This window comes from Ochotona curzoniae, unplaced genomic scaffold (assembly GCF_017591425.1).
Source record: "Ochotona curzoniae isolate NIBS_2020 unplaced genomic scaffold, NIBS_Ocur_1.0 contig_4792, whole genome shotgun sequence".
In the NCBI taxonomy this organism is placed as follows: domain Eukaryota; kingdom Metazoa; phylum Chordata; class Mammalia; order Lagomorpha; family Ochotonidae; genus Ochotona; species Ochotona curzoniae.
Window position 1 is genome coordinate 6,066,778 of NW_024466389.1, and position 15,328 is coordinate 6,082,105.

General features: G+C 48.5%; 1 protein-coding gene across 2 annotated transcripts in view; it reads right to left on the minus strand.

The window, feature by feature from the left end:
• MTOR (mechanistic target of rapamycin kinase) overlaps positions 1–15,328 on the minus strand; it is a 128,252-nt gene that overhangs the window by 96,308 nt on the left and 16,616 nt on the right. For both annotated transcript variants that reach the window (XM_040987904.1, XM_040987905.1), the window contains exons 9-19: positions 13,072–13,258; positions 12,025–12,153; positions 9,817–10,061; positions 8,684–8,899; positions 8,119–8,324; positions 5,071–5,193; positions 4,079–4,168; positions 3,864–3,956; positions 3,144–3,278; positions 2,820–2,949; positions 1,265–1,515 (exon numbers count right to left, since the gene is read on the minus strand). In XM_040987904.1, coding sequence (XP_040843838.1) covers positions 1,265–1,515; positions 2,820–2,949; positions 3,144–3,278; positions 3,864–3,956; positions 4,079–4,168; positions 5,071–5,193; positions 8,119–8,324; positions 8,684–8,899; positions 9,817–10,061; positions 12,025–12,153; positions 13,072–13,258 — 1,805 coding nt within the window. The remainder of the gene's footprint in view (positions 1–1,264; positions 1,516–2,819; positions 2,950–3,143; positions 3,279–3,863; positions 3,957–4,078; positions 4,169–5,070; positions 5,194–8,118; positions 8,325–8,683; positions 8,900–9,816; positions 10,062–12,024; positions 12,154–13,071; positions 13,259–15,328) is intronic.

A 15,328-nucleotide genomic window follows, 5' to 3' on the forward strand; every position in this document is an offset into this window, starting at 1 on the left:
ATAAAGCGTGTTCGACACTCCAGATAGAAAGTTAGAAAACAGAATTTCTAAAATAATACTGTCACCTTTAAAGGTACAGCAAGCGGGTAACATGATCACAGAGGGAAAAGGAATGAATCAAAATCTCGTGAGAGTGTAAACACATCGTAGTGTATTTCAGGAAGAGTGGAAATGCTGAACTTGATGTAGCGGGTCTGCCATAGGAAGTGTAACGTGTAATCTGTACGCTCTGTGTTTTAAAGAAAAAAGAATGTACATGAGACAGGAGGCAACGGGGAATTCCTTTCCACAGAAAAATCTCCACGTGGGCAGGTGCAGTGGCCTAGCAGGCTATCCTCTTTGTGGCACCAGGTTCCCATATGGATGTCATTTCATGTCCTGGGTGCTCCACTTCCCACCCAGCTCCCTGCTTATGGCCTGGGAAAGCAGTGGAGGGTGATTTCAGATCTTGGGCCCCTGCACCCTGTGGAGACCCAGAGGAACTCCTGAATCTTGGCTTTGGATCAGCCTAGTTTGTCCATTGTGGCTATTTGGGGAGTGAAAGGATTTCGCTCTCTATCTCTCCTTCTCTGTATAAATATGTCTTTCAAAGAAAAAATCTTTAAAAAAAGAAAGAACAAAAAAGTCCACTAACAAAATAGAAATAATAGAACCATAAGTTAGCATTCTGCAAGCAACAGTGTGATACTGACTCAGGCAAGGATCATCAGTAAGTGCTAAAGTCGCGGGGTAAAAGCCAGTTGGGAAACAGCACAGTCATACAGCCTCCCAGGTGTCACCTTATAGATCAGATTAGCGGCACAAGAAAAAGGAGAGCTCTACTAGAGATGGTACCAGCTCCACTACATGCTCAAATGTAGGCTGGCCAATGATGGGGCAAGCTGGTACTATGAGATGCAGTAAGAAATATGCAACTTACACTGTGTAGAGTTTTCTCTCAAAATATATGAGCAAAATCTAATCATAAAGAAATGAAAAATTCACACTGTGGGACATGTACAACTGGACTGAACTCTGTATCATGAAGAATCACAGTTCTGTCCTTTCCCCAGGCCATCCATCTTGGCTGCCTGGAGGGGACAACCAGAAACTGGACTGAGCTGACTGTGCACCTGGCTGCTGGGTGGAAGTGGGGGAAGGGCACTGGGCTCACGAGCCAGCTGAGTGCAGCATCAGGAAGCTGAGGTGTGCACGGATCTCTGTTCTATCTATGCACCTGTGACACAGAGCAGAGAGCAGCGAGGGCTGAGGGCACAATACTCACTTCCCGGATGGCCCCGTCACAGACACGAATGACATTCAGGAAGGTGGGCATGACCTGGGGCAGGAACTGCACACACTTGAGCCCCAGGGACTTGAAGATGAAGGTGATGGCCTGGACCACCATGGTGTGATGGTGCGAGAGGGACTGGTCTCGGAAGATCCGCATCAGGGCCACCATGGACACGGCTGGGTAGAACTCATCCAGAGGCAGGTTTCCCATGTTGACCAGCATCTCGCTGGTGCTGTAGTCAGCTAGGACGGAAGCACGGAGGCAGTCACCAGCCGCGTGTGACAGGACTCTGCCCCCACGCAGCCCAAGGCAGACAGCAAACGAGAGCCTTCTGACGGACATTAGCATTCACACCTCTCTCCCTGTTCTAACACACCGGGGATGCAATCTGTCAGGAGCCAACGAATAAACCCTCACCATCCAAGACTAAACACTCATTGGCCTTTCCATGACCTCATCACCAACACCTAAAACAGCTGAATGATGATGAATCTCCTTTAAATTGCTCTGTTTAACTCGGCTTCTTACCATTCCAGCTGAAACCATCAATAAAATGAATTACTCCGTCAAATGAAAGTAAAGGGAATTAAAGTAAGCAAACTCATCCAGCAGGTGCTTCATCCCTTAGGGTATTCAGACAAAGGAGCCGGCCCACGTGACCTGGCCTGAACAACAAGGACCCTAAGGACTCTTCCTGGGCGGGCGGTGGGGCTGGGCTGGTGACCGACAAGCAGTGACGCAGTGTGGAAGGTGACTCAGCACCATAAAGGACACCAAGAAGCTCTGGAGCTGCGCCTTGCCCTTGAGAGTCCTGAGCCTCACAGGCTGATACCACAGCCACACTTCTGAAACACGCAGAAGCAGCTCAGACCAGTATCATCCCACGCACAGAGTTTAGAAACAAATTATTTAGTTTTGGGGAAAATAGTGCATTGTTGGAATAGTTGGGAGAGCCACGGTTAACTTCAGGTTTCAATAGCCGGCCTGCCCGTACGAGCGATGGGCTAAGTCTAGAAAACGCCTCTCGCATTCCCATCCTCTCACCCACACCTGGGCTACCTGTCAGAAGGCAAGGGGCTCAGTGTGAGAGCACCTGCCGGCAAAAGAGCCCCAGACTTCCGACTGCTACCTGATCCCTAGAGCCCTGAGTTTTGCCTTAGATACTTTTCTCTTACAAATTACAACAGCAAGAATAAATTTTATCCTATCTTTCCTGGATGCCTCAGAAATATATGGCATCAAAGCACTTACACAGGAGTGATGGGCAGAGGTGACAGGGTGACAACTCCTGTCTCTTATTGCCATTGGGAGAGCAGACTTGGCCTGTTACCCCTTGACAAGCAATACAGACTTGTGAATTCTGGCCATACTAGTAGCAGCATCCCCCTGGCACTTAAACAGACACTATTCTTAATTCAAAAGTTGCAAAACAAGCTGATATCCTCTAATTGTGCAGTCATCCAGCCTGACACGCTGTGTGAACACAGCACCGAGGGCTCTGTGAGCCGGGAAGCTGGCAGGTCTTTGCGGGTTGCCTTCCACTTACAGGAATCCTGACTGGACTTGGATTCGGACAGGCTGACGGCAGATGCATCCCGGGACTGGTCAATCATGCCGATGTTCACTTTGTGCTTATAGGGGTCCAGAGCCCCTAGAAGGCCCAGCACTCGGATGGCCTAGGCAAGAACAGGAGGACACAAGGAACTTACCACAGCATCTGACTACAGCAGCTTGCATGGAGATTGCTCTCACGTTCTACAATCTCCAGTTCACATACAACAACTACACAAACCAAACTGAGACAGAGCCTGATGGCTACATGCCACCAGCTTCTCGTCCTCTATTCTCCCAAGTTTACCCCGTTCCCTACCTCTCTCCGTGTCCCCTGGTTCTGCTCAGTCTTCAGAAAATTCAGCAGCACCTCAAGCAAAGTGGGGTACTTCCTATAGGGCTCTACCACATAGCCCGTGCTGGCTACCAACTGGCCCAGGGTCCACAGCGCCACCTGCAAGGACAAAAGATCATCGGTTCCTCAAGCCAGGATGACAGAAAAGCAAGTAGAGCTATGATTTCCGTATAATGGTCCCAACAAAGTGTCAGAGGTTATCATGAGAAGTACCCAACAAAGATACTAACCATGAGCACAATTCCTGAGAAGACACAAAAACAAGGCTAACCAAGTATACACCTACAACAGTTACAGGCTGAAAAGGAATCCTCCCACCTAGCTCCAAGGGAACACACAGTTCTGTCCCTCTGTATCCCGAAGATCAACGGGATTCCCAAGGTAATTACGACTCTTCCTAACTTGAGCCTAGCAACCCTCCATGACAGAAGTGGAACCAGGGCCAGCTGAGAGCTGGAGCTCTGGCGTCCCCCCAGGGGGTGGCCTAGGCTTTCTTCTCCCTCTTGGAGCTGGGAGGAGGCTCTATCTGCCTCTCCTTTGCACAGAGGAAGATGACACAGGTCAAACATCTCTAGGTCAGGTGACAGCCAGTTTTGGTTCCACGTGTTACTGCTTCTGGGCACCGGCAGGAGTCTCAGGTGACTCAGGAGAAATAAGAGCTGCGGACAGGCAGTGCGCCCTCACCTGCCTCTTGGCCAGCAGAGAGGAGTCCTGCAGCATGTCCATGATGATGATGAAAAGCTCATCGACCCACTTCCTCATTTCCAGGCCACTAACCTGCAAGAGGAAGAGGATGCTGGCATTTAGCATTAAGAGATTTGGGCCTTCAGAAGTGCCTGACATATTCAGAGCTTACACAATTTATTTTCATCCAATGAAAACAGTATTTGTCCTCTTACTTGAGCCAATTCTCCTATTGTAGCCAAGACATTATTGATCACACCTGGGTTTGGATCAGGATCCGGGTCTTTCAATTTCAAAATTAGAGCCTATGGAAAGAAGGTACAAGAAAACACATGCAGATTAGGATCTACTACAAATATTTTACCTAAGCAAATTTACCCAAGGGACCATCTCCATGATAACTAAAATACTGCTAGAATTTATGCATCAAGGACTTCTCTGGAATGTGCATCCTCATTCTCTTATCTACAGTAAGTACAGGTGAGACATGAGAGAGCTGGGGCGCACAAGTTAAAAAGTTCCCCACATCACCTCTGACCTATATCTCCGTGATCATTTGTCCAGATGCACACATGTTACCAAAGACTTTACATAACTCTTCTGTATACAGATTTGAAGAGTGCTTCAGATTTCTGAAAATTAATTGCTATTTATTTGCAAAACAGAGAGAGACACCCAACTGCTGGTCCACTCCCCAAATGCCCACCACAGCCAGGGCTGGGTCCAGCCAAAGTTGGAACCAGGAACTCCCATCTGGATTTTCCATGTTGGCAACAGGGACTCAACCACTTACGCCGTTCCCGATGCTGACCAGGGTGCCCATTTCCAGGAAGCGGAACAGCCCTCGGATATGGGCTGCAGGTGTCCCAAGTGGCATCCTAACTACCACACCCAATGCTGGTCCCTATTTCAGATTTTACATGCCATTTTTCTGAGTTTTGGGGTGGCTATTTGCTGCTGTTACTCGTTTGCTTCTCTTTCCCTAGCGCATCTGAGGACATACCTGAAGCAGCACATCTTATCTCTTTTAAGGACAGCACTTTCCTGCAAGTGGTGAGCTCTGGTATTTTCTAAGTGAATGTGCTGGATATGGCCTTCACCCCAGTGTGGGAACTATCCCTCTGTTTAGTGCCCACTGAAATACTCCTGCCTCCCAAACAGCCAATCCAGGAAGTAAGTGCTGGTCTCTCAGTCTGTTATGCGGTACCTTCAAAATAGGCTCCATGTAGGGGCGGATGAGGCGGGGGGCATTGGAGACCAGGTGCCCCAGCATGCGGGCACTCTGCTCTTTGATTCTTCCGATGCCGCTGTGCTCCAGCTCTGTCAAAATCTAAAGAGAAGAAAGGCTCATTGTAGCAGGGAACAGGCTAGAAAGGAACTACGTACCGAATAGAAAAATGTGGCGGGAGGCGTAACTAGGAGACAGAATCAAACTTCCATGAGGGATAAACTAGCTGTTAGCTAACGAATAAGCAAGTGACACCTCTGCAGATGATGGAACAGCCAGGAATAAAGCCACAATCAGAGAGGATCCCCCGGCCTCCAACACAGCACTCACAGTTCTTCCAAAGCACAACTTTTCACAGTGCAGCACTGTCATTGAAAATTGAGAGAATCAACAAGCAGAGCTGTGAGTAGGCTTTTGTAGAAATGAGTAACGAAGAGAGGGCTCCTTGGGAGAAAAATCTTTGCCCGGACAGCAAATCACCAAGAGGGTCAATAAATGATGATAAAGGAATCGATGATCAGTGAGAAAAGCTGGGATGTTGGGAAATGCTGATACTCCACAGCTGTTTGGGATCTAGCTCAATAAAGCCATGGAGGCGGGGCTCACAGCAATGGGATCCTCTGATCTTACACAACAGAGAGAATGTGCTGTTCTTACCGACATCCTTAGCACACCAGCAGATCAACCCACTGAGTTCAGGGCACACACAGACATCTTCATACAGACTTCTGGATAGCTGAAGATGCCAGAAGGAAATCTTAGAGCAGTGAGGAGAGTGAACGTCACAAAACCCAGCTGGTAGCAGAGAAGTCTTCAATGTAATGACAGACACATGCTGGGTTGACTCACGATTTCCTAAGAGTTTAATGGGAGCAACCCCATTGTAAGTTGAGGAGCGGTGGCTTTATACTTTGTCTTGGATTTCCCCGATTTTCTGGATCTTACCTCCAGCCTTTTTCCCAGCCAGAGCAGAGAGTCATCAAAGAAGGAGAAACGACCCTCAGGAGCAGGCCACGACTCAGGGTCAAACCAGGGTCAAACCAAAGACTCCAAGTTCACTTCCAGAGCCAGAGCCTCTCAGCTCCCAATGAACACTGACCAAGGCCTCAAGGAAAGGCCAAACCTTTATCCTAGCAGGGAACTGTACAAGTCAGTCTCCAGAGATTCATGCCCAAGTTTGAAAAAACAAACCAAAACATTATTTAGAACATTGACGTTTCAAGGACAATTCAGCACTGATTCAATTCCACCTTCCGTGAGCTCAGAAACGCCTGGCAGCTTCACATGAGCTTTAAGAACACATCTGGTTACTCACGGCTGCCCCTGAGCACCCAGCAGCCGGTGCCCACACGAAACAGCTGCTGGTGGGATGAACACACTGACGTTTCTCACTAGGAGATGTTTCTGCGTCACACGTAACACCCTTTGAGCTGGCAGGTTCCAGAAGGATTCCTTTACCTTCCCAAAGCCTTAAGTACTTCAGAAAGACTTTAAATGACAGGTGCTCCTTAGGCAGACCAGTATTTCAGACATAACTCATTAGGCTAAAACCAGGAGTGCTAACGTAAGTATAACCTTCTAATTTGAACCTCTATGATGAAAATTAGAAAACATTTTAAAAAAACATAGAAGAAGATATTAAAAGAAGAGGAAATTTACATGTTCCTGGATCAGTGGAATCAGCATCATCAAGATGTCCATGTTGCCAGAAGTAATATTCAACACGATGCCAATCAGAACCTAACAACATTCTTTTCAGAAATGGAAAAGATGATGCAAAAATTAATCTGGAAACATAAGAGCCCATGAATAGCCAAAGCTATCCTGAAGAATAAAAATAAAGCAGGAGGAATCACAATTCCAGACTTCAAGACATGCTACAGGGGAGTGGTACTGGTACAGAAACAGATCAGTGGAGCAGAACAGAAATCCCGGAAAGGAGCCCACACATATACAGCCAACTAATCTTTGACAAGAGAACTGAAAATAAGCCAGGAAAAAAAGTTTTGTATCTTCAACAAATGCCACTGGAACAATTGGACATCATCCTGCAGAAATATGAAGCAAGACCTCACTGTCACCTTACACAAAAACCAACTCTTAATGGATTAATGACCTAAGTCTGCACAGAAACCATCAAACTATTAGAGAAAAACAGAGGAAGCTCTCTACAAGACACAAGCATTGGCTTTTCTCTAGGGCGAGTTATATACAGTAACGGGTTCCTAAATTCAAGTTCCTCACAAAGCATGAAAAGTGTGTCTTTCAGAAGAAATCATGGGGAGGGTGAGGAAGTAGGGGTAAGGCCAGGAGGGGGCAGACGTGAGGGGACAGAAGATGACAGGGTGAGCCATATGAAAGCAGGAGAGCTTAGCAGGAACTTACAGCTGAGAGAGTGGGCCCACACACCACTCAAAGGGAAGCCAGAGAGCTTACCGGGGGTGTAGGTGAGGAAGAAACTTGAGAAGCCAGCTTTCGGCAGAAACTGAAAATCCTACCAGACCTAGCAGTAGCACCAACCTGAAACTGCTTTCAGCTAAGCCTGGCATCTTGCAGCACTTAAGAATGAAGCAAGGTACCACATACCAAGGGCGAGGCAGTAGGGAAGCAGGCTGCAACCACGCTCACACTTCCTGGTTGTGTTCACAACAGTGGCCTAGCAGCCACATGCAAGGCTAAAAGATGCCAGGAGGACTAAGACCAACCACAGGAGACGGGGCATGGAAGTATGTGAAGAAAGCCAAAAATCAGAATTGCTGGTGACTTGCCAAGAATGAGACGCAGCTGAGGGAGAGGTTGGCATGGGATAGGGAAGCACTCAGGAATTACACAGACAAGAGGCCTAGAAGGGGATGAACTCTATACTGCCATTAGAAAGCCTGGAAAACACATGGGCCCTTGAAGCCAAGTGTGGCTTTCACCGGCAGTTGAGTCTTTCTCCCCCACTCCTTGTCCTTAACTCTCCTTCCAGCAGTTCTCACGGAGACTCCTTTCCCACTGTCTGCAGCTTGACTGTCACCCCCGTACCTGGATCAGCATCTTGCGCAGGAAAGGCATCACAAACGCTGGGTTCATGCTGCTGAGTCGGCCCACAGTGCAGATGGCCAGTTCCCGGATCTCGAACACCTGGTCATTCAGGGCTACAAACAGGGCCTGCAGATTCTCAGCCTGGGCCAGGTGCGCATCAAAGCGCTCGTCGAGGGATGCCAGGACACAGTAGCGGATGTCAGGGTCTGTGAAAGCAATGGAGCCTTTGAACACATCTTCATGATCTTACACTGTGTCAGCCCTTTCCCACTGTACCCCTCCACTGCCATCACCCTGCTTGGAAGGTATCAGACACCTTTCTCCATCTCACTGTCATTCTTTTCTCTGTTTGTAGGAATAAAAGCTCTAACAGCAGATTGTCTGGTGCTGATGGGCTTGACAAGACTGTCAGATGGGATTGACAGATTGTCTGGTGCCAAGCCTTGACAGAACCAACCCAGCACCAGTCGAGGCTGAGATCTTAGAGGCCATGTAGCCAAACTAGCTACTTCCGATTGCCCGAGCTCCCGAACACCCAAGGCTGCCTCTGTCCCATTCGCTTTACCAGGATCTGTTATCCCGACCACAAGCAGTTTGCTGAGCACGTCGGCCACCACCTGCACCGCAGTCTGGCTGACCACGTGTGCGTGGCCGCTGATGAGGTGGATGGAGGGCGTGAGCAGCCGGGAGCAGGTGCGGGCAGCTTCCATGCGGATCTCCTTGTGCTCACTGTTCAGGAAGTGATCGGCGCAGTGGCGTACGAACTGAGTCAGAGAGTGGCCTGAGCACAAAGGCAGAGAGGAAACAGAATGAAGGTTACTGCTCTAGACAGGCGGGTCTGCAACTTGCAGCAGCAGCTTGCTAGCTGTACTTTCCATTTGTGGCTTCTAATAGGCAGAAAGGCAGAAGGGGGCAGACAAGGAGGAGGGAGTGGCAGAAAGGTGGCCCTGACTTTGTGCTTTTCTATACTCCCTTCATGGAAGGCATGACTGCCTTTTACTGTGACCCAATCCATTATATTCCCAGAGGGGAAAACAATTCCTGATCAAATTGACCTTGCTAATTTCAGTTGTCGGATTGAAATACCACAGTGTTTGATGTAAACTGGGTTTAAACAAGTTACTTGCTATTCATCAGAAAAGAATTATGGTTCCTCTTAATCACTCCAAGTGGAGGAATGTTAACAGGGAAGGCATGGCGGGCTAAGCCTCTGACTGCACACTGGGCCTTCTTGTCCTTGCTAGCTCCCCTGCAGGCTTAGCCAGTATTAGCCACATAATTCCAAAATTCGAAAGCATTCACTTTTTGTCCTGACATCCCTCCCTGAGGTATTAATGTGGCTTTATTTGCACCCTGGAACTCCAGACCGAAGCCCACAGCTCAGCACTCTGGCACGGAAACACCGAGGCTCTGCTTGCGTGTTCTGAAGCCTCAGCCACAGCAGGTGTGAGGAGTTGCGTGGGAGGCGACTCCAACTTCTCCGTCTCTGAACCAAGACTGTCTCAGATCAGTGCTTACCTTCCCTAACCAAGAGCTGCTGACAGGTACGGGACAAGGGATGAGCAGTAATGCACAGGGCCTGAGAAGGAGCCTGTCTGCAGCACACTGGGAAGACCCAGGAACTCTAGGCAGGTGTGTCCTTTCATCAAGGTGGCAGCATCACTCGCTATCTTAACAGGAGAAAGGTTAAGTCCTTACCTTCAAATTCAAAGCTGCCAAGGGTCCGGAGGGCAAGCGTGATGCTGCCCACATCACTGGCCTCAGGCAGGGTGTTGAGCCCAGGGGATGCCAGCTGATGGGCCAGGCCCTTGGGCATGCCCGGGTGCCGGAGAGGTTTATGCATAAGGACCAAGGAGAGCATCTTTAACAGCCCATCTTGGATGTCCTTCTTCAGCTGCGGAATCTGCCGGCTCAGGTCGTAGAGTACAGCAGTGAGCGCAGGGCTGAGGGGAGGGAGACCAGTCACACTCAGGCCAGGGCACGTGGCCGTTAATCCGTTCTTGGAAACAAACAACCCTTCTTGCTCGCCAAGGAGACTAGGCTCATCACTGATGGGGCGTCAAGGATACCAATAAACACTGAACTTTCTTGGCCTGGTCTAAAATTCCAGAACAATCTAGAAGCTTCTGGTTTTTACCACAGAACTTGTTTAATATAATTCAACCTCTATAGAAGACCACATCTCAACAAACACTCTGGGAAGCAAATCAAGGACATCTTCCTATTTTACAGATGACAGCAACTAAGGTTTAGAGTGGCTAAGCAACTTCCTCAAGAATAATAACATCAACAATACCTATAAAAATCTATCGAGCAACTGCTATGTACAGGCACTGGGTTTAGTCAAGATCATGTCTTGTGGGGCCAACACCGTGGTAGTTAAGTTTCTATTAATTTTTGAAATATATTTTCATTTATTTATTTTTAAATATTTACATTTTTTTTTATTGCAAAGTCAGATATCCAGAGAGGAGGAGAGACAGAGGAACACCTTCCATCTGATGATTCACTCCCCAAGTGACTGCAACAGCCGGTGCTGAGCTGATTCAAAGCCAGGAGCCAGGAACTTCCTCCAGGTCTCCCACACACAGGTACAGGGTCCCAAGGCTTTGGGCCGTCCTCAACTGCTTTCCCAGGACACAAGCAGGGAGCTGGATGGGAAGTGGAGCTGCTAGGATTAGAACCAGTGCCCATATGGGATCTCAGCACGTGCAAGGTGAGGACTGTAGCCACTAAGCCACCACGCTGGACCCAGTGGTTAAGTTTCAATGTGCAATGCTGGCATCCCATATCAGAATGCTGGTTTGAGTCTTCACTGCTATGTTCCTGATCCAGTTTTTTGCTTATGTGCTAGGAAAGTAGTGAAAATGGCTGTAGGTGCCACCCCTATGGGAGGCCCAGATGAAGTTCTTGGCTTCAAATGGGTCCAACCTTGGCTGCTGCAGCCATTAGGGAATAAACTAGTGGCTAGATAAGCTCTACCCAACCACATTTTGTTGCTTTTTCAAATAAATAAATATATTATTTAAAAAGTTAAGAGATCACACAGCTAGTGACACAACCAGGATTCAAAAGTAACTGAGGGTGGGTGGGTGGGGAGGGGCTGGTATGTCTCAATTGGCTAATCCTCTGTCAGCAAGTGCTGGCATTTCACATGAGCAGCATTTCATGGCCCGGCTGCTCCACTCCCTTCCAGCTCTCTGCCTAAGGCCTGGGAGTGCAGTGGAGGATGGCCCAAGTCCTTAGGACTCTGCATCTCCGTGGGGGACCTGGAGGGACTCCTGGCTTCATATCGGCTCAACTCCAGCTGCTGTGGCCACATGGGGAGTGAACCAGAAAATGAAAGGCATTTTTCCTTCTCCCTGTAAATCTGCCTAGCCTCCCTCCCCCACAAAAATATACATATGTATACACACACAAAAAAAGTTACTTGTGGTACCTCCATTGTGCTATAATGGGTAAAGCCACTGCCTGTAATGCCAGTATCGCCTAGGGGTGCCAATTGGAGTCGCAGTTGTTCCACTTCTGACCTAGCTCCCTGTAAATGCTCCTAGAAAAAGTAGCAGAAGATGGCCCAAGTGTGTGGTCCCTGCCACCCACAAAAGAGGCCTAGGTAAAGCTCCTGGCATTGTCCTGGCTCAGCTTTGCGGATGCAGCCATCCAGGGAGTGAACCAATGAATGGAAGATCTTTCTCTCTGTCTCTCCCCATTTCTTTAACTCTTTCAAAGTAAATAAATAAATCTTAAACAAACAAACAAACAAAACAGCTCATGTGTATTATAAGAATTATCCTATGTTGTCTATACAATTGAACAACCATATCGTGTTCTTTTAACCAAGTGCCAATACTGCTGGTCAAGCCTCCCACTGACTCGGACAGGGAACGCTCCTGTCCTGACACTCACCTCAGCCCCACAGCCAGCATGGGCTCCAGCAGCTCCTTGATGTCCTGCTGGATGCCCGGCCCCATGGCACGCGCCAGCATGCTGATACACGTGAACACGGTGGCATCCACCTGCATTGCCTTCTGCCTCCTACAGAAAACACAGAGCGACCGCTTCAGACATTGTGATAAGATGATGCACGAGGACCAAGAAGAGCACCAAAGTCACCTTGGTGCAAAGAGAACAGGTCACTGAGGCAGAGCCACCAGGGATGAATGTACACGTATCTACTGTATGATTCGCGAGGGGAGGCCCCTCATCATTTCAGTCACTATAGGTTCATCATTGATGTCAGCAATCCAGCTGCTTAGTCACGTATCTGAAGCAAAAGGGACCCTTTCCTGAATTCACACAGGGCACGCTACAGGTTTAGGATGATGCTGACCAAGCAATCTCGTGGGGAAGCCAGCTGAGCTGCGCGCCCTCAGGCAGCAGAGGGACCACAGGAGATGTCCACGCTTTAGAACTGGTGGGGTTTACTAACGCAGCAGAGCAATCTTCCAATGAAACAGGGAATCATGGAGACACAACTCTGAGAAGAAAAAACTAATGCTGTGCCCTGGACTCTGCACGTGGCAGGACACTGAGCTCTTGCAGGTCAGCGATGGGCAAGTTTAAAGAGCTGCAGCATCTCCTCCAGCTTTCCTGGTAAGGGAAAAGACGGCTTTTAGGCTCCTCTCAGTGCCAGTCAAGAATTCCTTTCTTTAGGTCTTACATCGAAAAAAGACTTCTGAAATCCAAAGAAAAGAGAACACTCTGGAATTCCCCATGAACAGGGCACCCGAGAGCAGCGGCAGCCCCTGACATATTCTCAGGAAGCATTTATAGGAACATCATCTCATCGGGAAAAGGCAGTGCTTCCGTGGGGGAAGGTTGTTCTGCTTTCTATTTTCTCAGCCCCAGAGCTCAATGGAGCATGGAAAGGCCTTACCCCATGCCAGTGGCAGGCGGCATCCTTCCTCTCCAACCACAGAGCGTGGAGGGCGAAATCCTAATAGAGGTACTCACTTATGGGCAAAGTCCTTGGGGGGCAGGGCCGCCCGGATGATGTCCAGCACGCGAGGCAAATAGACCTTGAACTCCGACCTCACAGCCACAGAAAGCAGCCCCAGGGCTTGGAAGGCTGCGGTCCGTTCCTTCTCCTTCTTGACACAGCTTAGGACATGGTTCATGGTGTCCTGGAGGTACTGGGTATCTGAGGGCAAAAAAAGACAAAGTGGATGCCTCAACATCAAGAGCTGGTCTGCACACTGAAGGTTCAGGTTCCTATAAAGCACTGAAGTGAAGAAAGCCTGCTGGAACAACATCACCAATCGAGAGGGACTATTACCTGAAGTCTGGTCATCAATTCTCACATAACATCTTTTAGAAATACTGTATTCTCCTTCATTCAAAAAACCTAATCAACCTTCAAAATTATATCACAAAATTGTCCTTCAAAAATATATGCTATATCTTATTTTAAAACAAAGATAATCTACAGTATTTCATATTACAATGAAACTTAATGTAAAATTCAGTATGATTTATAAGAAACAGGCTTCTCAGGGCCAGCACAGTGGCCTAGTGGCTAAAGACCTCGCCTTGAATGCACCGGGTCTAATCCCGGCAGCTCCGCTTTCCATCTAGGCTCCCTGCTTGTGGCCTGGAAAGCAGCTGAGGACGGCCCAAAGCCTTGGGACCCTGCATCCACGTGTGAGAGACCTGGAGGAAGTTCCTGGCTCCTGGCTTCAGATCGGCGCAGCACTGGCCGTTGCAGTCACTTGGGGAGTGAAACATTGGATGGAAGATCTTCCTCTCTGTCTCTCCTCCTCTCTGGATATCTGACTTTGCAAGATAAATCTTAAAAAAAGAAAGAAACAAGCTTTTCTATCCAGTCTGGGCCTAGAGGCACTCTGTGATTGCTTAGCAATATTTGTTAGTGTTAGATCTATACATTTTCACTTATCTCAAAGGAAGAGCAATAAAGAGAAAGAAATCAATTGTCCGTCTATTATTTCAGCCCTCAAATGCCCACCACAGCCAGGGCTGGGCAGGCCAAAGCCAGGAGCCAGGAGCCAGGAGCTCTGTGTGGGTCTCTGTGCAGGTTGCAGGATGAGAGCACTTGAGGCATCATCTGCTGTCTCCAAGGCTGTGCCTTAGCAGGAAGCTCGATCGGAAGGAGGGGTGAGACTCAATCCTAGACCCTTCAACAGAGCAGGTATCCCAAGTGGCATGCAAACCCGCTGAGTCACAGGCCTGTCCCTTATAGCTGACATGTGCTAGAACAAGTTTTGGCAATTTAAGGTCACATTTGTATGTTCATTTATGGTGACAGAAGCCCGTGAGCATGGAGTGGCAATTCTTGAGCAACTTAAGATAGGGTGCTGTTGGGCCCAGCACAGCGGCTTAGTGGCTAAAAGTCCTCACCTTTCATGTGCTGAGATCCCATATGAGCACCTGTTCTAATCCCGGAGGCCCAGCTTCCCATCCAGCTCCCTGCCTGTGGCCTGGAAAGCAGTCGAGCACAGCCCAAAGCCTTGGGACCCTGCACCCGTGTGGGAGACCCAGAAGAAGCTCCTGGCTCCTGGCTTCGGATCAGCTCAGCTCCGGCCATTGTGGCTGCTTGGGGAATGAATCAATGGACAGAAGGTGTTCCTCTCTGTCTCTCCTCCTCTCTGTATGACTGACTTTCAAATAAATATAGATAAATCTTAAACAAAAAGAGTTCTACTTCTCTGAAAGCTGAGATTCCTGCCTTCCTTTTATCTCTTCTTCTCAGAGCATACCCCAAGTCTGTGTGCCATAAGCACGCCTAAGATCGCACATGCAAGACAAAGCTGGGGTGTTGAGGGCTTCCAAAACCACATTTAGACAGTCCACTACACTCTCAACAGGCACACACACATGTCAATGCTAGTTTAATGAGAAAGGTCTTCTACGGCTGTTTATTTGGTCAACTAACAGGCATACTGGGGACTGAAAACAGGCAGAGCAAAATGATATAGTCCTAGAAGCAGAGTGACTCTACAAGGACAGCTGGCCTCCCCTATGGGGACAGCACTTCAGCGGGACACCAGCCTCACTCCTAAGATTCAACACCCCAAGATAATAGAAATTTTGCACTGTAGATTCCAACCCCACCTCAGGTGAATGGCTCTGGTTCCCCAAGCTTACATCATTGCGAAGTTCACACAGTGACTTCCAAACAAGTTTTAAACAAGTGTAACTTAAGCAATGAGGCATATGCTTAGGAGAGCTGTGCACACAGACTTGTACCAACATA